At 46.8% G+C, this 24,792-nt stretch overlaps 1 protein-coding gene across 2 annotated transcripts in view; it reads right to left on the minus strand.

The window, feature by feature from the left end:
* SCARA3 (scavenger receptor class A, member 3) overlaps positions 1-24,792 on the minus strand; it is a 41,877-nt gene that overhangs the window by 11,085 nt on the left and 6,000 nt on the right. For both annotated transcript variants that reach the window (XM_011944584.1, XM_011944583.1), the window contains exons 2-5: positions 15,319-15,417; positions 13,492-13,611; positions 7,962-8,060; positions 5,283-6,326 (exon numbers count right to left, since the gene is read on the minus strand). In XM_011944584.1, the coding sequence (XP_011799974.1) occupies positions 5,283-6,326; positions 7,962-8,060; positions 13,492-13,611; positions 15,319-15,417 (1,362 nt within the window). The remainder of the gene's footprint in view (positions 1-5,282; positions 6,327-7,961; positions 8,061-13,491; positions 13,612-15,318; positions 15,418-24,792) is intronic.

Consider the following 24,792-nt stretch of genomic DNA (forward strand, 5'->3'; position numbering starts at 1 on the left):
GTGTCACAGCCTATCTGTGCCTGTCTCTGGATGAATGAATGAGTGACCAGGTCCCCAGAGAAAGAGATGTGCATTGTGTCCCTGAAATTTGCTTTCACATGTGAGAGATTTTACATGTGGTGACTTTAACAACCAGAGAGAGGCTGGCCAGTAGACACAATTTAAACAAATGTGCAGATGTTGAACCAAGACTCAGGTGTAGCTCAAACAGACGCCCCGTTTTGCTCTCCACGCATGAGTAGGACTCCCAGTCATGGAACTCCACACATGAAAACTCCATGCATGACTAGGACAGCAGCAAATGTAAATTTTCAAGAGTACTATTGGTTACACTTAGAACGGTTCCCCTGTCAACACTTTTGGCGCCATCTCCTCTTCCCCACTCCCTGCCCCACACCCTACAGCTTAGCAGGACCTGAGCAGAAATGTCTTGTTGGCATCTACAAACTCATGCTCTGGGCATCTCCTTTCCTGGGTGGGCACTGGATTGTGTACATTTCAGAGCATTGGGGAGCGGTCAGGATTTTAAATCAGAGTGACCCTGTGCTTATTCCTTTAAACTCCCTACCCTATCCTCAGATTACTTTTCTATAAATAGAGTCACCAACATCTGCCTTGTTTACCATGCAAGGGTTGTCGTGAGGCTGAAATAAAACAAAGTTTGTAAATGGGCATTGTAATCAGGAAAGCTTTAAATTGCCTTTGTTCTTAGGTTGAACTCAATGAAACCACACATCTGCCAGGGGCTGAACCATAAGAACTATTTACTAATGCCCTTCCCTGGAACATTGTGCCCTAGAGGTCATGTACATATATATTTTAGGTGAAATACTGTGGGAAGATTTCCGTTACCATGTCAGGGGACAGGAAATAAATTTGATGAAAATTCGAGAGCCTTCCATCTCAGTGAAATTTCCAGAGGTTGGGTGGTATGGGTATGTGGAGACAGATATCCCTTCTAAGGCGAAGGATTAGTTGTTGCATCAGGCCCCTCCTAAAACCAAAAAGAAGGCACAATGCCTAGTGGGCTGATTTGGACTTTGGAGGTAACATATTCATCATTGGAGTGTGTATTTCTACTCATTTGCCAAGTGACCTGAAAAGCTTCCTGTTTGAGTGGGGCCCAGAGCAGGCGAAGGCTCTGCCACAGGTCCAGGCTGCCATGCAAGCTGCTTTGCTGCCTGGGCCATAGGACCCAGCAGATCCAGTGGTGCTTGAGGAGTCAGTGGCAGATAAGGATGCTATGTGGAGCCCTTGGCAGTCCCCTGTAGGTGAATCACAGCATGATCCCTTAGGATTTTGAAGTTGCCCTCCCATTCTCCACAGATAACCACTCTCCTTTTCGGAAACAGCTCTTGACCTTCTACTCAGCCTTGGTGGAGACTAAACACTTAACCATGGGCCACCAAGTGACCAGTGGTCTGAGCCACCAATCATGAACTGGGTGGTAGCTGATCCACTAATCCATAAAGTTGGGTGTGCAGAGCAATACTCCATCATCAAATGGAAGTGGTATATACATGTGATCTGGCCTGAGCAGGCCCTGAAGGCACACGTAAGTTACATAAAGAAGTGGCCCAAATGCCCAGAGGTCCCGCTCCTGCTATCCTATCTTTTCTCTCCCAGCCTGCACCTGTGGCCTTATGGGGAGTTCTATATGATCAGTTGATGGAGGAACAGAAGATTCAGGCCTGGTTTACAGATGGTTCTGCAGGATATGTAGGTACCACCTGAAAGTGGACAACTGCAGCCCTGCAGCCCCTTCCTGAGACATCCCTGAAGGAGAGTGGGAAAGGGAAAGCCTCCCGGTGGGTAGATCTTTGGGCTGTGAACCTGATTGTTCATTTTACTTGGAAGGAGAAATGGTCAGATGTGTGACTATGTACTGATCCATGGGCTGCGGCCAATTGTTTGGCTGGATGGTCAGGGATGTGGAAGGAACACGATTGAAAAACTGGTGACAAGAAGATTTACGGAAGAGGTCTGTGGATGGGCCTCTCCGAAGAGGCAAAAATACTGAGGATATTTGCATCCTATGTGAATCCTCACCAAAGGGTGATCCCAGCAGGAGAGGATTTAATAATCGGGTAGATAGCATGAGCTATTCTGTGGATACCAGTCAGTCTCCTTCTCCAGCCACCACTGTCATTGCCCAATGGGCTCATGAACAAAGTGTGCATGGTGGCAGGGATGGAGGTTATCCACGGGCTTAGCAACATGGACTTCCACTCACCAAGGCTGACCCAGCTACAGGCACTGCTAATGCCCACTCTGCTGCAGCAGAAACCAACACTGAGTCTCAGACATGGCACCATTCCCCAGGGTAATCTGTCAGCTACCTGGTGGCAGGTTGATTACACTGGATCATTTCCATCATGGAAAGGGCAATATTTTTACCGGAATAGACGCTTGCCCTGGATATAGATTTGCCTTCCCTGTACACAATGCTTTTGTCAAAACTACCCTCTGTAGACTCACAGAATGCCTTATCCACAGTCACAGTATTCACACAGCATTGCTCCTGACTGAGGAGCTCACTTCACAGCAGACAAAGTGTGGTAATGTGGCATGGAATTCACTGGTCTTATGTTCCCACCATCCTGAGGCAGCTGGCTTGATAAAACAGTGGAATGGCCTTTTGAAGACTCAGTTACAGCACCAGCTAGGTGGCAGTACCTTGCGGGGCTTAGGAATGGTTCTCCAGGAGGCTGTATACGCTCTCAATCAGCATCCAATACGTAGCAGTGTTTCTCCCAAAGTCAGACTCACAGGTCCAGAAACCAAGGGGAGTTAATGGCAGTGGCACTCTTATTCTCATACTGGTGACCCACTAGAAAATTTTTGCTTCCTGTTCCTATGATCTTATGTTCTGCTGAGATAGAGGTCTAGTTCCAAAGGGAGGAATGTTGCCACCAGGTGACACAACCATGATTCCATTGAACAGGAAATTAAGACTGCCACCTGGCCACTTTGGGCTCCTCATGTCTCTGAATCAACAAGCAAAATAGAGAGTTTCTGTGCTGGTGTGGGTGACTGGATGCTGACTGCAAAGGGGAAATTGGACTACTACTCCATGATGGAAGTAAGGAAGGGGATGTCTGGAATACAGGAGATCCCGCGGGGTGTCCCATAGTATTACCAAGCCCTGTGATTAAGGTCAATGGAATATTCAACAATCCCACCCAGGTAGAAATACTATAGCCCAGACCCTTCGGGGGGAAGGTTTAGATCACCCCAGCAGGTAAAGAGCCAGGACCAGATGAGGGGCTTGCTGAAGACAAAGGGCATACAGAATGGGGAGTGGAAGAAGGTGGTGATGAATACCAGCTACAACCATGTGACCAATGACAGCAACAAGGACTGTCATGGTTATGGTATGTCCTCCTTATATTTTATTTTATTTCTCCATTCGGACATTCTGAATGTAATCAATCCTCCTTATTTTTTTAATGAATATATCTGTGTGTGTGTGTATAGCCAACAATTTTGTTTTCTGTCTTCTCGTATTCCCTTATTGTGTAAAATAACATGTATCTACTTTATAGCATAGTTAAATATTGTTAACTTTACATCACATTATTTAAGTTACAGGGTATAAGCAAAAGAATAAAATTCACTCAGCACTTTAACTCCTCTTCAGGGGAAAATGTGTGTGTGTTTTTGGTTGTACACAGAAGAGTTGTATCACATTAGTTGGAATTATGACCTTACTGTTGTCTTTATTTGGAGATTAAGTGTGGTTTAAGGAGATGTGTACAGGTGCCAAGTTGACAAGGGGTGGGCTTGTGATGGTTAATTTTATGTGTCACTTTGACTAGGTCAGATACTTGGTCAAATATAATTCTGGGGCCTTTCTTGTGAGGGTGCTTTAGGATAAGATTAACATTTAAATAGGTAGCCTGTGTCAAGCAGATAGCCCTCCCTCATGTAAGCAGGCTCATCTAATCAGTTGAAGGCCTGAATAGAACAAAGAGCTGAGCCTCCCCCAAGTAAGAGGGAATTCTTCCTGCCTGATGGTCTTCAAACTGGAACATCAGCTCTGCAGATTTTGGACTTGCTAGCCTTTCTAATTACAGGAGCCAATTCCTTATAATATCCATCTATCCATCTATCTCTATCATTATCTATCTATCTATCTATCTATATCTATCATCTATCTAACTCATCTCTATCATCTCTATTTCTATCACCTCTCTCTCTCTCTCTCTCCTATTGATTCTGTTTCTCTGGATCTATCTATCTATCTGTCTATCTATCTATCTATCTATCTATCTCTATCTATCTATCTATCATCTATCTCTATATGCTATTGATTACTTCTCTGGATCTATCTATCATCTATCTATCTATCTATCTATCTATCTATCTATCTATCTATCTATCTATCTCATGTCTCTTTATCTCTATCCTATCTATCTATCTATCTATCTATCTATCTATCTATCTATCTATCTATCTCTATATACTATTGATTCTTTTCTCTGGATCTATCTATCTATCATGTCTATACACTACTGATTCTGTTTCTCTGGGTCTCTCTCTCTCTCCACTATTGATTCTGTTTCTGTGGATCTCTCTCTCTGTCTCTCATACAGTATTGAATCTGTTTCTGTGGATCTCTCTGTCTCTCTCATACACTATTGATTCTGTTTCTCTGGAGAACCTTGATAAATATGGAAGACATGAGGCAGATGAGAGTAGAAGAGTGTGTCAGAGTGACAGCCTCCCGGGCAGAGGGTTGGGTGGTTGGGAGCATTAATGAGGGGGTGGGAAGGGAGAAAAAAAGAGGAGACAGTTTTCAAAACACAAGATCTGCTTATTTCTCTATTAGGACATGGTTAAACAAATCTAAATATAAAAGTCCAGATGTGTGTAATATGCAAAGTTAGAAGCCATAATATCTTTACAAAAGAGGTTTGCAAGGATGTTCTTTTCCTACTTTTTTTTTCCTTTTCTCTTTTTTTTTTTTTTTTTTTTCAGAAGAGGACTCACTCTGTCTCCCAGGCTGCAGTGGTGCAAGCATAGCTCACTGTAGCCTCGACCTCCTGGGCTCAAGTGATCCTTCTGCCTCAGCTTCCCAAGCAGCTAGGAGTATAGATACACACCACCATGCCTGGCTAATGCAAGGACATTTCTTAAAGCTGCCTATTGCTCTAGGCATTTGCTATAGGATTGTGTTAGCCCACTAGTACTTTGCCTAAAACCAGGTACTTCTGTGTCCAGCAAGATCACCAAGCCTCAGTGGAAGCTTTGTAGCAGCCCTACCTGGACCCAGCTCTTACCTCGTAGGATGGTGACGTTGCGAAGTATTTCTCCATGCTGCGTGTCCACCGCCTTCATCTCCTCCACGATCATGGAGAGGTTCCGGACATTGAGGTCCAGCCGGGCACTGAGCAGGCTGAAGCGCTCCCGGAGCAGGTCTGTGGTGCCCAGCATGATGGAGACAGACTTGTTCAGGTAGTAGAGCTCCTCGGCATGGGTGTGGAAGCCCAGCGTGCAGGAGAGCCGCACGTCATCCAGGTACTTCAGCATGCTGTGCACGTGGCTGTCAGTGGCATTGATGTTGGTGAAGATGGTGCCAATTTCAATCTCATGAGAAGCCATGCGTCCTTCCAGAGACTCAAACCTCTCCACGGTGCGGTTCTGGGCGTAGTGGGTGTGGTACTGAAGATCATGCATGTTCTCCTCATGGTCGTCCAGGAAGGACGAGATGTTATCCAGCTGCAGCTGCAAGCCCATGACCTGGAGTACCAGGTCATGCATGCTCTCGGAGTTCTGGCTGATGCGCTGTGAGGAGGCCCCCAGGGTGGCCTGGATGTTCTTGACTGCCTCTCCGGTCTTGGTGGAGGTGGTACGCAGGCCACTGAAGAGCCGGGTGTAGTTCTGCCAGTCGGTGACAATCTTCTGGAGGGTCAGGGTCTCCTCGTCCGTCTTCCGCTGGATCCCATGGATCCACTCGGAAGTCTGCCCCACGGTGAAGTTGATCTGGTGCACTGCAGCCTTGACATCGTAGCACTCCTGGGTGAGGTCCTTCAGAGAGAGGTCCAGGCCAGCTGTGGTGGCCTGCCAGCCTCTCACCTGGGCCAGGAAGAGCCCCAGAGACTGGTTAACCTGGTGGATGGAGAAGGAGCAACTGCCCATCTCCTGGGAGATCTGCCTGCTGGTGGTGGAGAGCACCTCCTGGGCCTGCAAGGTCTGGTCCAGCTGCACCTCCTGAGCCAGAAGCAGCTTCTGAATTCCCTCCAGCTCCTCCTGCAGTTTTCGGATCTCTGGCCCCAGCTGCCCAGCTTCATGGCAGAAAGAGCAGTTGTTCAGGGCTTTCGGATCTTTAGGGGAAAGGGACAACAGTTTGAGTTGCTGAAGGACCATGGTGCGATGCTTCCTCTTTAAATTAAATATTTCAGAGCATAAGGAATTGGTAAGTAGCTTCCCAAACCTGCTTCCTTCCTGAAGTCCTGTTATGAATCCCTTCTTGGAAAAGCCTTGCCACCTCTATGGAATCTCACTTTTACCAACTGTCTTGACTCTGATCTGAAATCATTTAGGAGGTTTTCTCCTTCTCACCACCAAATTCTCAAGAATATATCTTCTTAATTTTTCTTAGGTGACCAGGAACTTCCCATTTAAACTTGATTTAAAAATTTCTCCCAATATTTTTATATCTGTTATCTTATTCAATCCTCTTATAATAATAAATTTGCAGAGAAGGTGGCACAGGGATTTTTGACTTGTGACTCAAGAGGAACGAGGCACAGAGAAGTGGCTTGGCAAATTGCCACGTATATTGGTGCCAGACTAGAACCTTCTATCTGAGTCAGAGAAGAAGACCCCTGTAAACCCTTCTATCATTGCTTCTTCTGTCTCATTCTCTCTTAGATTGTTCCAGGTTAAAGCAGGGGATAAACAACATCAAGAATTGTGGCATGACCTAAGCAAATTAACAGAACAGAAAACCAAAGACCACATGCTCTCACTTATAAGTGGGAGCAAGATTGAATATATGTAGACCCTGGGCGCGGTGGCTCACACCTGTAATCCCAGCACTTTGGGAGGCCGAGGAGGGCAGATCACAAGGTCAGGAAATCGAGACCATCTTGGCTAACATGGTGAAACCCCGTCTCTACTAAAAATACAAAAAATTAGCCTGGCGAGGTGGCGGGCGCCTGTGGTCCCAGCTACTCGGGAGGCTGAGACAGGAGAATGGCGTGAACCCGGGAGGCAGAGCTTGCAGTGAGCCGAGATCGCACCACTGCACTCCAGCCTACATGACACAGCAAGACTCCATCTCAAAAAAAAAAAAAAAAAAAGACTAAATACATGTAGACATGAAGATGGTAACAATAGACATTGGGGCATACTAGCTGGGGGAGGAGGGAGGGACTATGGACTGAAAAACCACCTAGTGGGTACCTAGGCTCACTACCTGGGTGATGTGATCATTCCTGCTCCAAACCTCAGTGTGACACAATATAACCAAGTAACAAACCTGCACATGGATCCCTTAATCTATAACAAGAGTTCAAATTATAGAAATAGACAAATAGATGGCACATATTTTTAAAAAAATAAAAAAGAAAAGAATTGTGGCACAGCTTAAGGCAATGGCGAGGAAAGGGTTGACCTGGCAGGAGGTTTTGCAAGGTCTTGAAACTCTCATCATTTCAGATGCATGAGGCCATTTTGGGAATGGACGATCTTTGGTTTCCTTCTCTGCCTGTAGACTCTGGCTAGATCTGTGCTCCACCCAGAATCCCCTGCTCCAGTCCTGGGAGTATCCCAGAGTAGCAGCCCTCCTCCAGGGGATGGAGAACCGGCTAGGGAGGGAGCAAGGAGTCGGGGATGTCCTCTGTGCCTAGAAGGCTGGTAAAGGTTGCTTGGCGCTGGGGTACTGTGGCATGGGGAGGGCACCCTTGCCCTACCCTGATGATCACTGCATCACAGTCATCAGCTCATCTACTTACCCAGGCCCTGGAGATTTTTCTGCATTAACACAAGTTTCTTGTCATAAATAGACTGGGTCAAGGAGATGTCTTCGGAGAGAGAGTCCACTTTTCTAAAAACTGTAGGGAAAACAGATGAGAAGCTGGGGTAGGGTCTAAGCTCAGAGAAACAGCAGTCATTTCTTGAGAAGGCATCTTTATCAGCCCCTCTGCAACCAAAACCTTTCACCCTTCTCCTCTCAGGCTTCTTCATGGCGGTTAGGGAAGATACTTCTTATGGCCAGAGTGCCACAAGGCCCTGTAGAAACATAATCACTCACCCCACACCCCACATTTTACAAATAGGACCTGATCATAGAATGAAACAGGGAAAATTCAGAAAAAAATATTAAAAAAAAATTATTCTTATTCCTACCACCCAAAGATTGCTACCATCAGTGTCTTCATGCATTTCTTCTAGCTTTGTTTACATTGATAACCATTCTTTAGCTACACAGATATATGCAGTGTTCTCCCCTTACCTGCAGGGGATACATTCCAAGACCCCCACTGGACGCCCGAAACCTCAGAGTATGGAACCCTATATATACTATGTGTTTTCCTATACATACATACCTCAGATAAAGTTTAATTTATATATTAGGCCTAGCAAGAGATTAACAGCAGCTAATAATAAAATAGAACTATTAGAACAATATGCTATAATAAAAGTTATGTAAATATGGTCCCTGTGTCTCTGAGAATATCTTATTGTACCATACTCAGCCTTCTTCTTGTGCTGACATGAGATGACACCATGCCTATGTGAAGAGATGCAGTGAGGTGAATGACATAGGCATCGTGACTTAGTGTTGGGCTACTACTGACCTTGACCATATGTCAGAAGGGGGATCATCAAGCCGTGATGTTGCTGATTGACCTCGGGTAACTGAAACTGCAGATAAGCAGGGACTGTTGTACTTTCTTAGGCAACAAAAGCAAAACTGGGATGTTCTGAACATCTCATCTGTTTTCTTTGATGTTGCTTTATCGGTATCATGTCATGGATATTTTTTCCATCCAGGGTTAAATCACTTGAAAACCATTACTTTTGGTATCTGCATGGCACTCTATATAAATAACACAGCAATTATGTATGAATCCCCTATTGTTGGGGACACTTAAAGTACCTCCTCGTCTGAGCTCATAAATAAACCTTGATATATAAATATAAGTAATGCTTAATTCTGGAAATAATCCTTATATATGATGGTTGTGTGTATACCATAATTCTCTTGGGATAAATTGCTTAAAGTAGAATTATGGGACCCAAGGGTATTAACATTTTTGAAGTCCTTGATACAAGCTGCCAAACTGCTGCCCAGAAAAGGTTATACCAATTTATAGCCCACGGGCAGCCTTGCACTCTACTAAGGGGGCCATGTTGGCCGGTGGTTAGAGCACATCTTGGCAGTAGCAGGACGCCTGGCTTTTTCCAGTGGGTGCCTGAATGGGCCTGGTAGTGAGGAAGGGCATGGGTTGTTCTGAGGTTCAGCAAGATGTTTCCCACAGATCCTCTTAAGATCAAGTACAAGGGGAAAGAATTAGCACCACCAAGAACACTGAGTAACACAGCTTCTAGTCCTAGTTTACATCACCATTTGTTGGGTGACTTTGGGCAAGTCAGTTACCCTTTCCTGAGCTCAATTCAATCACATGTAAAACAGAAATGTGGAGCTTGATGACTCAGAGGCTCTCATCAGCGCCAAAATTCTATGCTTTCAAATTATTTGGAATCTCCAGGCTCCAGTTAATATTGTACATCTCAGAGCTGTCAGGAGATTTACTTAATTAGTAACAGCGACATGTTGAGAGAGTTTGGGAATAAGCACAGCACATGCTGTTACATGAGACAAGCACTTTACAGTTTATAATAGTTATTATTCCATTTGAGCCTCCCTACAATTAAGATTTCATGCATAGATGAACAAAGATACAGAGAGACTGGGTGACTTTGATTCCTATTCCTATGCTTCATTAAGTCTACTTCCAAGCCAACAGCCAAGGCTCACTCCACTCCATGTAATTCATTTACCTGTTCATTTCTTTTTTCTTTTTTTTTTTGTGAGACGGAGTCTTGCTCTGTCACCCAGGCTGGAGTGCAGTGGTGTGATCATGGCTCACTGCAACCTCAATCTTCTGGGCTCAAGTGATTATCCCAGCCCAGCCTCCTTAAGTGGTCGGGACTACTGGCATATGCCACCATGCCCAGTCAATTTTCAATTTTTTTAAAATTGAAATGAGTGGGGTATCACTGTGTTGCCCAGGCTGGCCTCGAAATCCTGAGCTCAAGTGATCCTCCCACCTTGGCCTCCCAAGGTGCTGGGGTTACAGACATGAGCCACTGCACCTGGCCTTGCTTATTTCTTCATTGTGCATTTCATGCTTAATAATTATAAATTTCTTTTTAAGCCATTTTACTTACTTTTTAGACATGATTTTTCTTTATCCTTATAAAATTATGTTTATAATGTAGACAATATGGCAAATAGTACTTATATATCACTTATAAATAAATAGGTGTATTTTGGAGGTGTGACTCTATCAAATTTTTCTTTCCCAACATTTAATTTAAAAATTTCTCAAACAATAGAAGGACTTGTACAGTGAAGACCTATGTGCCTATCGCCTACATTCTACAAGTAGAATTTTTCCATATTTATTTTATATTCATCCATCTCTTTCACCCATTCATTAATCCATGTAAATTTTTGGATGCATTTCAAATGAATTTTTTACTGATGGGATGCATGGTCAAAAAAGTTTAGAGATCACTGCTCTAAACCAGGGGGTGGCAAATTTTGGCCTGCAGGTGAAATCCAGTCCAATGCCTGATTTACAGGAGTTGCCACCCCTATTCATTTACAGACTGCTTGTGGCTGCTTTTGCTCTGCGATAAGTCTGGTTGTGACAAAGATTGTATGTAACCTGAAAAGCCTAAAATATTTACTATGTAGCCTTTTACAGAAAAATATGGCCATAATCAGCTCTAGATTATAAACTCCATGAAGGCTGGGTCTGTGTTTTACTAAGCAGTATACTGCCTAGTATAGAATATAGTTCTTGGCCCCCTGTATGCTCTTGATTTAAAAAAAAAATACTTGATTAAAATGAACAGAGTTGGTTTGTAGTGTCTGCTGACTCATTTTCCCAATCCTCTGGACTTTGGTCACAGTCCTGGTTGTAAAGCATTGACCAGTCTATTCACACACTTACACACACACCATATACACACACACACACACATGCTTTACCAATCTATAGTCATTCTTTCAACAGATATTATTGGGCACCTGCCATTTAGGCCAGGATGGTACCAACACTGTTCTAGGGACTTGGGATACCCAAGCTGGAGGCAAAAACAAAAAAGGAAACCCAAAGTTCTCCCATGATTAACAAACACACACTCCTCACCCCGGTTCTTCTGATCCTCTGTCCATTCACTCTGGATCTTGGGGCAAATCCTGTCCCCTCCCCAGGACTGTTCCCTCCCGCAAGGAGTAGGGCCAGCCTCCCGCTCCGGCCTGCCAGGCTGACTCATGGACGTTATGCATGTGACAGTGTCTCACATTCTGTCATCCTCTTGGAAACTCTTTAGTGCCTACGCTCTTCTCTGGGCCTGATCCTATGGTTCTTGGAGCTTTGATAATGGCCCCAGATCCCTTGGGTGCTGTGAGCTGAGGCCCTAAAAGGGGTGGCCAGAAATCTTGACAAGTTCTCTGACAGCAAGTTTGGGGCCTCTGATAGGCAGACTGTGGCATCTTCCCTCTTCTGGCCTGGGATTTTGGCCACTTTCTGAAAGGCCAAACCCTGCGAATTGATTTAGCAGAGACAGGCGGTGAGGGGCTTGGGAAATTCTGAAACCCTTGGTCCTTGAATCTAGCTGTACATTGGAACCCTTGAGGGGATTTATAAATGACTAAGGCCTGGGTCCTACCCAGAGATTTTGATTTAATTCATCTGGAGAGAGTGGAGGGGAGTACTCTGGCACTAGTATTTTTAAATGCTTTCCAAGGGATTCCAATATCCCCTGACAAGAGGGAAGAACCACGCCCCTTGATGGTGAAATGTAATTGATGCAACTCATTGTTCCCAGTGCCTGGCACAGAGCAGGTGCTTGGCTTGTGTTGGATTAATTAATGCCTTCGGATTACTGGAAGACGACTTGTGTCTATTCAAATCATTAGTATGCTGGCCTCTTGCCTTCAAGCTAAGAAGGCTGGTAACTGAATATCTCCAGCCAGGGCCGGGACAAGGCGCCTCTCCTTAGGGATGTGCTCAGGCTCAGGGTCTGCATGAGAGCAGGGACGCCCCCTCGGAGCCTCAACTGCCTCTCCCTACTCCTGGCTTTGTTTCTAAAATCTAGTAGATTGGAACAAACAAACCTACCAGAGCCTGGATTTTCAAAGTTTGAAGCTAAGTGTGGAATGGGATTGCACTCTTAGCACTCTTAGTGAAATGGGATTACAAACACCAAATTTGTTGTAACCAGTTTACCACAATCTGTCAGCATCTGGAAGGCAGAAGTGACCTACCTCTGGCTGTGTGCTGTGACCTAGGTCAACTACTACAAACCCTAATGTGTATGAGAAGAACCAAACCTCAGATCCCTGGGTCTCACCTGCAGGACCCCCCAGATTCCTTGGTCTCAGCAGGTCTGGCTGAGGGAGACCCAGGAATTTGCATTTTCACAAACACTGGAGGTGAAATTGCTGCAAGTAGGCATCCAGCCTCACTTTGAGAAACACACACAGACCATGAAAGGGGGCTTAGAAGTCACTCAATCCAGTGATCTCAATCCTGGGTGAACAACGGAACCATCAGGAGAGTTGAAAGATACCGAATTAATTCCACGATTGGGGTGGGGCCCAGACATCGATATTCCTTTTTTTTTTTTTTTTTGAGACAGAGTCTCACTCTGTCGCCCAGGCTGGAGTGCAGTGGCCGGATCTCAGCTCACTGCAAGCTCCGCCTCCCGGGTTTACGCCATTCTCTGGCCTCAGCCTCCCGAGTAGCTGGGACTACAGGCGCCTGCCACCACACCCGGCTAGTTTTTTGTATTTTTTGTTTTTTTAGTAGAGATGGGGTTTCACCGTGTTAGCCAGGATGGTCTCAATCTCCTGACCTCGTGATCCGCCCGTCTCGGCCTCCCAAAGTGCTGGGATTACAGGCGTGAGCCACCGTGCCCGGCCTACATCGATATTCTTTAAAGCTCCAAGGTAGCTCTAACCTGGAGCTTAAACTGAGAAGCACTGACCTGGTTGTATCATCTCATTACACCACGGGAAAGCAGGGGTCCCTGGAGGCGGGTGCCTTCCTCAAGGCCACAGAGCTCGTCAGTTGTTAGTGTCTGCAGTTTGGATTTGGCATAGAGATCCCCTAGCCAGGAAGATGCTGGCTCTGGGCCCTGGGATACAGACATCAAGTGTTTGTCTTTGCAGGGGAGCTTTTGGTGCCAGATCCCTGACCAGGCACCCCACTACAGCCCGGGGTGGGCAAGCCCTGGACTCACCCAGAGAGGCCAACACAGCCACAGCCACCAGGAGCAGGGCCAGGAAGAGGTAAAGAATCCTCACTGATGTGTGCAAAGACAGGTTCTTCTGGCAGCGGCTGCAGCGGGGCCCTGGCCGGCCTGTAGGGGACACAAGGAGACAATGGCTTAGGCCAGTGGCCCAGGCCAGAGCTGAAGGGTCAGTTGCATATTCCTGCTCTGGCCTGTCTCATCACATTTAAACCAGGCTCAGAACGGGAGCTGTTCTCGACCCTCATTCTCTACCTGTCCTACCACCTTTCTCTAGGTGCTGGCACTTTCTGGAATGCAGGAGACCGAGTAAGGACTTCAAAGAACAGCTCCCATCACTACCATCATCCTCTCTCCATGGCATCTTCAGTTGGCCCATGGGGAGGGGAAACACCTCTTCCCTCTCCATTGGTCCTACTGATGACCCACAAGATGAGCAGCCAGCCTGAGACCACACTGAGTGACCAACTTGTCTGGGCTTGCCCAGGACCTTCTGGGTTTTAGCACTGAAAGTCTCCTGTCGCGGGAGCTACTCAGCATGGTGCAAATCATCCTGGTTTGCTAAGATTGTCTAGGTTTTAAAACTGAGTCTGCAGGGTGCAGTGGCTCATGCCTGTAATCCCAGCACTTTAGGAGGCTGAGACAGGGGGATCACTTGAGCTCAGGAGTTTGAGACCAGCCTGGGCAACCTAGCAAGATCCCATCTCTATTTTAAAAAATAAAAAAGAAAATGGAAAGCCCCAAACCCTGGGAATCCCCTCAGTCTCTGGCAAACCAAAATGTTGGTTACCAGTCCCCAAACTTTTCAGGGAACCAGAAGTTCTACTGGAAACCAAACAAAGAGTCACAGTCTACCAGCGGAGTTACTGGTATGGAGGAAGGAGCGAGCCAGATGTTCCTGAATATGCAGGCAGGTGGCCAACACCCAGTGGGAATGCAGTGATGGCCCAGCTGCAAATTTCTAAGGTGAATTCAACTGTAGCCACACATTCTGAGTACTAGGATGCTTAAAAATCCTGATGCCCAGATCCCACTCCAGGCCAAACAAACAGGAATTTCCAAGGGTTGGTCTCATGCATCCACGGGTGATTGTAATGAAGAGCCAAGGTTGAGAACAACTGCTCTAATCTGCACCAAAGCACTGACAGGCCCCATTCCAAACAGCAGTTCAGGTAGCATGGGACACAATGAAGGGGACAACTCTGGGCCAGCTAGAAGACAGGCCCCAGGGACAGGGTATGTAGCTCTGGGAGATGGCAGACGTCCCTGATGGGTCTCAGGAGGAGCCCAGGAGACAGGTGGCACTTGTGTCAAGCTTTGATTTCAGGCCAAGCGCAGTGGCTCACACCTGTAAACCCAGCAATTTGGGAGGCTGAGACGGGCTGATCACTTGAGACCAGGAGTTTGAGACCAGCCTGGGCAACACAGCAAGACCGCTGTATCTACAAAAAATAAAAAACTTCATCCAGGCATGGTGGTGTGTGCCTATAGTCACAGCTATTTGGGAGGCTGAGGTGGGAGGATCACTTGAGCCCAGGAATTTGAGGCTGCAGTGATCTATGGTTGTACCACTCATACCAGCCTGGGTGACACAGCAAAACCATTTCTTTAAGAAAAAGAATTCTAAACTCCTTTGACTTCATTGGTACTGCACCCCCAGGGCCATGAACTCTGCCCTTTAACCATCCAGGAAGCAGTGCGGAAAGGACACCCAGGCTTTTGAAACCACCTAAAGCGACACATCTCTCACTGGCTTGGGGATGGAGACAGGTATCTCTCAGCCCACAGTGGAGATCAGGGGCAGCCCAGAGTCCTTACCCTTCTGGGTGCACAGGAAGCTCGGCATGTCCTCGTCATCACCCACCAGGTCCTCTTCTGTAACGCACAAGGCATCTCCGTCGCCGCCGGCCGACCTCACTATAACGGAACCAGTGCCGTCAGATCCAGAGCCATCCCAGCCCTCTCCAGCAGCCCCTTTTATTTACCAGTCCCCACGTCCTGTGCCCACCTCTACCCCTGAGCCAGCTCACTGAGCTCCAGGTGGCCTGATGTAAGCTGCAAAAAGGGGGTGGACGTAGGAGTCAGGTGGCTGAGGAGCTGGGATGTCCTGCCCCTCTGGGTAAGGAGAGCTCCCCATTTCCCAAACGCTGGGAAAGACACATGGGCCAGCACAGCACCTGCTCTCTCTACAGCTTGTTGAAACCCCTGGAGGTGGAGTAAGGAGAAATAAGAGCTGGGTGCTTGCTATGGCTTAGTGTCCTTCTATTCCCCAACACTTGGTCACCGAAGCAGAATTCCTCTTCTCCAGGGACAAGGCTGAATCTGGCCCCAGCATAGTCCCCACAAAGACTCTGCCTCCAGTATAGCCAGGAGGCTGTGAAGAGGAGGAGGCCAGAGGGAGGAGGAGACAGGATGGGTTCAGATCCCTGCCTCACACAATCTCACCCAGGACCCACCAAGTGTCAAGGGGCCTTGGGCGGAGCAGGTCTCCTGTCAGAGGCTGATTCAGTGCTTATTCCCTGGGACAATATGGTCCCTAACTAAGACCTAAATGATGTATCCCTCACTCAGAAGATTCTTCTAGTTCCCCAGACACCCTTCACCTCCTACTCCTTGTAAGTAAGACCTGGCCTTTTTTTTCCTTCCTTCCTTCCTTCCTTCCTTCCTTTCCTACTTTCCTCCCTCCTTTCTTTACTTCTTTGCTTCCCTTTCTTCCTTCCTTTCCTTCCCTTTCTTTCTTTCCTTCCTTTCCTTCCTTCCCTACTTTCCTCCCTCCTTTCCTTCTCTCTCCCTCCCTCCCTCCTCTCTCTCTCTTCCTTTTTCTGTCTCCTCCCTCTCACTCTCTCTCTCCCTCCCTCCTTCTGTCTTCCCTCTCCCTCACTTTCTTTCTATCCCTCCCTCCCTCCCTTCTTTCTCTCTGTCTCTCTCTCTCTTCCCTCTCTCTCTCTTTCTCTTTCTCTCTTTATTTGCTTGTTTTTTGGGGTCCTTAAGGATTCCCTGCTTCTTTCACCTTTAGCTATGCACTTAACAGTATGTCTGTAGTTTATTTAATGCCTACATTTTATAGCCCAAGAATATTTTAAGTTGGTAATGCTAGAAGTAGAAGCTTCAAGTTTTGCTCTTTTCCTTTTTGTTTTTAATGCAATAAAGTGCTGGGTTTTGCCTCAAGGCAATCTTCACAACACCTTATAAACTTTACAGTCCAGAGAATCACATTTATGGACAAAAAGACTAAGGTTCAGGGAAATTCAGAATGTTACTTAGCAGCCCACAGAATAGAAGTGGTGAAGCCACGATGTGAATTCGGAAATCTTTTCTATCGTACCTACGACCACCTTAAGGTAATGAGCAAAGGTTCCACAAAGTGCTAAGAGATCTTGCTCCTGCAACAGCAAGGGCAGTGGGTAGACAAGAAGAGGGTGGCACATGAATGAGCTGCGGAGCTCCGGGGGCTCCTGACCATGACTGATGGTCATGGTCATCTTGAGTCGCATCCTACACCTCTGAGCACCTGAGGCCCAAATGCCATGCCACAGCCATTGTGATCAACACAGGAGCTGAGATGCAGTTGGCAAGGCGCTGTTGGTAAGCAAAGGCAGCTCCGAATGGACTCAGTAGGGAGGTGACTGAGGGTGACCCCAAATTACAGATGCTACCATCATGGCCATGAATGTCCTCTGCTTGGCCTTCATGCATGGCTTAAATGTCACTTCCCCAGCAGACTTTCTTGAGCTCCCAGACTAGCGTTAAGTCCCTGTTGCCCACACCTCACATGCTCTGTGCTCTCCCGTGGAAGAATGCACCTCTCCTGTCCATGCGGTAGCCCTCTTCCCCAGTGCTTCAGTTCCGAGGCTGGAGACCATCTGTTTTGTTCTCTGCTTTATCCAACACCCCAAGCACAGTGGTTGGCACAGAGAAAGGCTCAACAAACACAATTTCAAATAAACCAACGAAGGATTTGGTATTATGTTTTCCAGCAATTCTACGCCTGCCTTGGAGCTCTTTGGGGAGCCTTCAAGGGACAAATGTCAGTCAGAGATCCATCCCCAGAGATTGAATTAATTTGGGGCGACAAAGGAGACCTGGGGTTTAGGACTTTGAAAGCGCTCTCACATCTATTACACCATTTGATCCCTACAAGTAGCCCGAGAGACAGAGTGAGAACATTTTTTCCTGATTTGACAGGAGAGGAAACTAAATTTTGTATGTGGGCACATGTGTGTGAGGGTGTGTGTGATGCATGTGTGAGTATACGTGCATGCTGTGCTTGCATATGTGTGCACGTGCATTTTTGCCCATGAGTGGGCATGTGCGTGTACCTGTGTATGTGTGGTGTGAGGCTTTTAATGCCTGGCTCAAGTCATAGAGTTGGGCAGTGGCAAAGCTTCCTGAATCCTGGTTTTCCTCTCCACAATAGGAGATTTCAGGTAGGTTTGCTTTCTGGGGCACTCGTGCGTGTGTGGGGGCGGTGGGGGTGCGGGCAAGAGCTTTGGAGGGTAAAGCAGGAGAAGGAAGGAAGCATGAGAAGTTCCTTTTCATGCATATCCTAAGAAGCATCACTTTCAGCTCTCCTTGGGCAGCTGTCCCGTCATCAATCTGCCAACAGTCTACAAGGAAGCCTGGCCTGGGCGGTCACCAGGATTACGATCTCTTTCCCATAAATGAATGCCTGGGGCAAGGCAGGGGAATTCCTTGGTACCTTCTGTTTCTGTCTGACCAAAACCTCACCCTACTAGCCATGGCCTCTCACCTCCAGAGAGCCCAGTCAGAACCACGCTGTGGGCTGTGGGATGTATTCACCACCGCTCCGGAGCTACCGTGGGGTAGTATTCCTTCCATCCCTTAGAGCAGAGCTGCCTCCTCGGCCCGGTTCCTTACCTCTCCCCATCCTTGATGAGCTCCTCTGCCCTCCCCCATGACTGGGCCTCCTCCCTGTTCTGGCTCTAGGGCCAATTTCATCACTTCACTGTTTATAGCCTTTGCAGGGAATCTGGGATGACTTAAATCAAGCAAGGCTGACACCAGGCTTCAGTAAACACTCTCTCAAAAAACACAGAGCTTTGTTATAACCAGCTTTCCCAGTGGATAGCCCCCCAAATTAGCAACTGTTAGCCAGTGGAAATTGCTAACAAGGCATTCCAGTACTGCACCAAGTGACCCATGGGAAGGGAAGTGGCAGCTTCCAGCGAGGATCTCGGATCTCTCTAGACTAGGGAGAGTACGGATGTTTGGCCATCTTCCCTCCACTGACATCTCAGCTCCATAACTCACAGCCCTCCCCAATCCCCAAAGAGGTCTTCTCTCTCTAATCCCTTGGATTTCCTGTCTTCCAGCACTAAGCCCCGGACCGTGGGGACCCCTGACTCATCTATGTCTGGAATGTTGTAGTAACTCACCACTGTAGCCTCGTTCACTTAATAAGAACATAATCCAAAGCATTTGTGAGGCTCTTATAAGCCGAGCCCTTTGCAAGCACAAGCTCATTATGTTCACGTTATACCAAGATTGTTCTGATCAGAGTATGTATGGATGAAGAAACAGACATCAAGAATGAAAAAGCCCTGGCTGAGGCCCCAGAGTAGTGATTGATTAGAGGATGACTGATTAGACAAGCATCCGTAGTCCCTCCTTGAACTAGGCCAAGCGGAGTTAATAGAGATGGCAAAATAATTTCCTTCCCCTCTCCGTCTTCTACGCCTGTTCTCCTGCCATCAAGGGCAAACTGACTTAGTGTTAGGTTCACCAGCTCTCCAAAGGTGTTTCAGGGATAGAGAACCACAGCCTGAGAGGGTGGGAAGGGAATTTGCAAATTCACCTCCATCATGTTACAAAGGCTCAGATAGGTTAAGTGGCCTGGAAGCTGGTTAGTGGCTCCTAAATATCCAAGAATCTGAGGCAGGATCCAAACATGCATTTGAGTGTCTGCAGAGTTGCACATGCCCATCTCAGAAAGGCCTCAGAACTGGGACAAGGCCTTTCCATACAAGCCTGATATCAGTTGACAGGTCACATTCCTAGCAGTTTGCTACATCCCTGCAAGCAGGAAAGCTCCCCTCAGCGACTTTCAGCACAGGGTTGATCACATAGTGGATGTTTCATAAAGATGTGTTTTCTGACCCTCTGCAAAGGCCTATGTTTTCAGTTAACTGTTATCCTCTGCTGTTTTAATCAGGAGCTCATGTGTCTTTAAAAAATGAAGATTGATGACTTAAAATAGGGTTGAAATCTGGTTTATTCTTAGGATTCTCCATGACTAGGGAGTGCTGGAGACAATGGATGCATTTGGGGGGGTACAAGGCTTAAAGCAGTGAAGGCGAAATTTATAGACCAAGGGCTGATGTTTGAACTGCAAAAGAATGAGCTGGTGGAGGAATGGGTAGGAGCAAAATGTTGGCTCTGCTTCTCCTCCCCTTCTCAGAACAGAACAAAGGACATCATACTCTCCTCCTAAAGCTCCAAGGGCTCTTGTTTGCAGGGGTCATGTTTTTCCATTGTTGTCCCAGTTAATTGCCTTACAATACCACCTGTATGTAACATGTCTATAACTCTCTAAAGTAAGGCACTGGTTCTTGTTTGTGTCATGTATAAAGAAATGTAGGACTCTTGACATGCTGAAAATTGAGGAGTGCTGGAGTGTGAAGCATGCTGGGTGTCTGGAAGGGGTAATGAAATCTTCGTGTTATGATAGGCTCTAGGTGTCTGGAGACAGGCTCCATTTGTAGGAAGGCAGAAATAGCATTGGTTGCCTTCTGTCTCTTCTCTCTTTCTCTCTCTCCTCTTCCTTTCTTCATCTTCCAGGAGCAAGGTTATTTTAGCAGGAGCGGGCGAGCTTGGAAGAAGACACTGGAGAAGGTAAGGTGATGCTGGGACCTAAAACCCTACGGGAAAACTCCTCTCTGGGGACAAACTTGGGACAGCATGGGAATCATGAAAGAATGAACATCTGAGACTCAGTGAGCCAGTTTCTGTCTGCCCTGTTCCCAAGGCCCCAAGGGACCACAGCTGCTGTGAGGGAGGGCCATGGTCCCTGTCATAAAGAAGCCAGCCCCACAGATTTCCTAGTGAAAGGCACAGCCAGGCCCCAATCTTATTGCAGTGATTACTATCCAAATCACAGGCAGGGTGCTTAGAAAAAAAGTTAAGTAGCCTGAGAAGGCCAAGGCCAAGGCTGCAAGCCCAGACCCATAAAATAGTAGCAACCACTAGAGATTTGAAAGGGCCTCTCTTCCTGTCATCCCTTAGGTCACAATATCCATCTCAAACTCCAGAAAGAAGGACAGCCATAAGAGGAGAAATTCCTTTTTTTAAGCCTCTGCTCCCACAGAGCCACGTAGCAAGTTTGTTGGAGGGTGCATGTCTTGGCACATTGCTAAGCACGGTCACTGATTCCACTGGGGTTGAGCTTGGTTTAGCTCTCCCTTTGGGGGTAGAAAACAGCCCGGACCTGTTAACCAACTGCTAACTCAACTGTGGTCACCGATGCCGGCTTTCTTTTGGTGCCCACAAATGTGTCCTTGGTTCCCTCTTTCGCCTTTCTGGGACTGCATTCTTCCATCTGAGTCAACAAGGGGGAGAGATTCGAGGAATGGAATAAAAGGTCTTTCTTTGGGCACTTCAAGGAACATATTTTGATAATTATCTTCCGCAGGGTTCACAGAGTGGGTTTTCAAAACAGCCAATTGGATCAGTAAAAATAAAGATTTAAGAGTCTTCTCTGGAGCCAATGCTGTATTTAAAGTGCAGAATAGCTATAGTTTAAGGTTGGAGAATGCTATAAGTAAGGCTGCAAAATTGTTTTCATCAGAGCCCTTCCGCCACTACCCCCTCTCCACAGGCTTCCTTTGTGGGTTTGTCTGTAATCGCTTGGGAATCCGCCTGCCCACTCAGGTCTCAAGACGTGGGTCCTTTCCCTTCAGATCCTCCTGCTCAACAAGTTGTCCTTTTCTGCTTCCATGGCTCGGCCAGTTTCTCTCCTCCAGCACTTGCCCCTTGTTTGGTCCCCATCCTCAAGCTTCTGCATCCCTAAAACCACATCTGCTGCTCTGAGACAGGCTTCTCTCCCGGTTCCTGCCACCTCCACCTGAATCCCTTCGGCTGCCTCCCAGTCTGTTCTTGGTAACCTAGAGGCTGTGGGTAAATCCCTACTTTGTCCTAAACCCTCTTTAACCTAAACAACTTTCCTCCCCTTTTTTGCTATCCACTTTTCTAACTAGGACCCTATTCCAGATGGTGCAATTCTTCATTAGATGGGCATGGCCCACTCTGTACTATTCAGCATCCCGTCCTTGCCCACTAAAGGCCAGTAGCAATCCCTGGTCATTGTGACAACCCCGAATGCCCACCCATTTCTAAATACCTGCTATCAGCCTGGTGCTGCCTCTAGTTGAGACAAGAATCCAGGCTACTCACCCAACACAACAGGCACTCTCGCCCCATTACATTACTCTCGCCCCATTACTGGTCTCCTCTGTGTACACAGCCCTCCCCCCGACTCCCCTGAACCCCATGAATTCAGAGGGATGGGAGTGGTGGGAATCACTGGCTTTCTTTTCTTTTCTTTTCTTTTTTATAGACAAGGTCCTGCTCTGTTGGCCAGGCTGGAGTGCGGTGGTGCCATCACAGCTCAGTGCCGCCTGGACCTCCCGGGTTCTAATGATCCTCCCACGTCAGCCTCCCAAGTAGCTGAGGCTACAGGTGTGCACTATCACACCCAGCTAATCTTGCTTATTTTTTGTAGAGACAAGGTCTCACTATGTTGCCTAGGCTGGTCTCAAATTCCTGGCCTCAAGTGATCTGCCTCCCTGGGTCTCCCAAAGTGCTGGGATGACAGGCGTGAGCCACCATGCCTGGCCAGGAATCACCAGTTGTCTTGATCCCTCTTGTCACCTCTGATCCTGCAAACCCTAGCCTGTCTCGCTTGGGCACCCCACTTCCCTCCATCTGAGCTTCATGTTCCTCATGCATAAATGGTGGGGAGATGGTCTGCTTCAATGAGCTGCTGTGAAAATCCAATGAGATGTATATGAAAAGTACCTGGCACATAGTAAATGCTTAATAAATACTAGTAGCAGTCACTTTTATTAGGATTATTTTTCTATCCTATTCCAATGAATGCTGTCAGTTATGGTCATCTCCCAACCCCTATCACTCCCAGGACCAATTTCCAACTTACAAGAAATCAGTTTTTCAAAACATATCCTATGGGACACTAGTCCCAAATTATTATTTGTGAAAAAGGATTATTTGATCAAGTAAGTGTGGAAAACATGGCATACTCTATCGCCATCTTAGAGATTCACATTCAATAGCAAACATTTTGAAAAGTGCTACAAGAAAAATAATAAGCCCATTTAAATCTGTGTTTAATTCCATGTTTTTCAGACTTATTTGGCCATGGAACTTCCTGCAGATCTTGAAAAATAAATGCATCTTTTCATTCTGGGACCTGTGTTCACAGGCAGAGGGACTCTGACTTTAGGGAACACTGCTCTGGATAATGACATCACCTGGATTGGATTATTTCTTCATTCTGTCTCCTGCCATCAGCTTGAATGGAGGCAGCTTTTCTGTTGAAACTCAGGGCTCCCGGACATTGGATTTGCTGTCTCGTCTCTACACATCTTGCCTGCCCTCTGGAGCTTAAGGCTTATCGCTGTTCTATCTGTTTGATCTCAAGCCCCTTCCCTTCTTTATCCCCAGTGCACTAAGCCTTTCCTCGCTCTCCTTCCTCCAGGCTCTCATTTGCCCTGAGCTCCAAGACCAGCCCAGTCCCCAGGGTTGGCTTCTGCCCCTGGAGCCTGTAGTTCTCTCTCCTGGCCACCGTCACTTCCATCCTCAGCCTGCTTTCTTTGCACTGCACTAGGGAAGCCCGGCGCTGCAGGAGAGTGTCAGAGGGTGGCACACATTTGGCTTCAACCAAGTCCTGCCGTCTGGAGCCTCACTTCCCATTCCTGGGTTCCTCAGGGGTCAGTCTCCCTTATTCTCTAAAGATGAGCTCACCCCCTCCTTTTCTGAAAGGATCAAGACCATGAGGTTCCAATTCCTTTCTTTATCATCCACTAACTCTGTACAGATGCCTACACTTCAAACCCAGCCTAGGGGAGGGATGGGGAAAGAGGCCTTCTTGTGCATTCTGAGTAGCCTGGCACCCTCTGTCAATACTGCAAGGGCGAGTGCCCTTTGACTCAGTAATCCTTCTTCTAGGAACTTCATGTTAAGAGAATAATTATACAACTAGGCCAAGGTGTACGTGTAAAGGTGATCACTGCATGCTATGATACACCTGGAGGAAAAGGCAAATAGCTAAAATGCCCATCTCTAGGAGATTGGTTACATAAATTATCACAGAGTCTTACTATGGGATGTTATGAAACCATTTTTTAAAAATACTGGGTGCAGTGGCTTACGCCTGTAATCCCAACACTTTGGGAGGCTAAGGCAGGAGGATCACTTGAACCCAAGAGTTTGAGATCAGCCTGGGCAACAAGGTGAAATCTCATCTCTCCAAACAATACAAAAACTAGCTGGGCATGGTGGCATACACCTGTAGTCCCGGTTACTTGGGAGGTTGAGGTAGGACAATTGCTTGAGCCCAAGAGATCGAGGCTGCAGTAAGCCATGAGAGTGCCACTACCCTCCAGCTTGGGCAACAGAGCAAGACCTTGTCTCAAGCAAAGAAACAAACAAACAAAAACACAAGCAACAACTAAAAACCACCACCAAAAACAAAAACCCCAAGTAATCGGGAGGCTGAGGAGGGAGGATTGCTTGAGGTCGGGAGCTTGAGACCAGCCTGGGCAACATAGCTAGACTTCATCTCTACAAAAAATACAAAAATTAGCTGGGCATGGTGGCACCTGCTTGTAGTCCCAGGTACTTGGGAGACTGAGGTGGGAGGATCCTTGAGCCCAGGAGGTCAAGGCTGCAGTAAACCACGATGGTACCATTGCACTCCAGCCTGGGCACAGAGTTAGACTGTCTCAAAATAAAATAAAAAATAAAATAAAAAAAAATAACATGGATAGTATAATCTTATCTACATGAAAAAACCTATGCAAACATACACAGAATAATTTCTGAAGAATGTTCATCTACATTTTGTCATTTATTATCTCTAAAGGGTAGGAGTTCATGTGAGTGAATGTTTCTCCTTTTCGGAATGTTTTGATTTTTTAAAAACATAATAAATGTGTTATAAAAAGGTTAAATGCAGCTACTAGTAATGCAGTTTGTCTGTAACCATCTTTTCTCCTTCCCTTGCCTCCCGATAAAGAGATTCTTTCTTCTCAAAGC

Source organism: Colobus angolensis, unplaced genomic scaffold (genome assembly GCF_000951035.1).
Source record: "Colobus angolensis palliatus isolate OR3802 unplaced genomic scaffold, Cang.pa_1.0 Scaffold233, whole genome shotgun sequence".
NCBI classification, from domain to species: Eukaryota; Metazoa; Chordata; class Mammalia; order Primates; family Cercopithecidae; genus Colobus; species Colobus angolensis.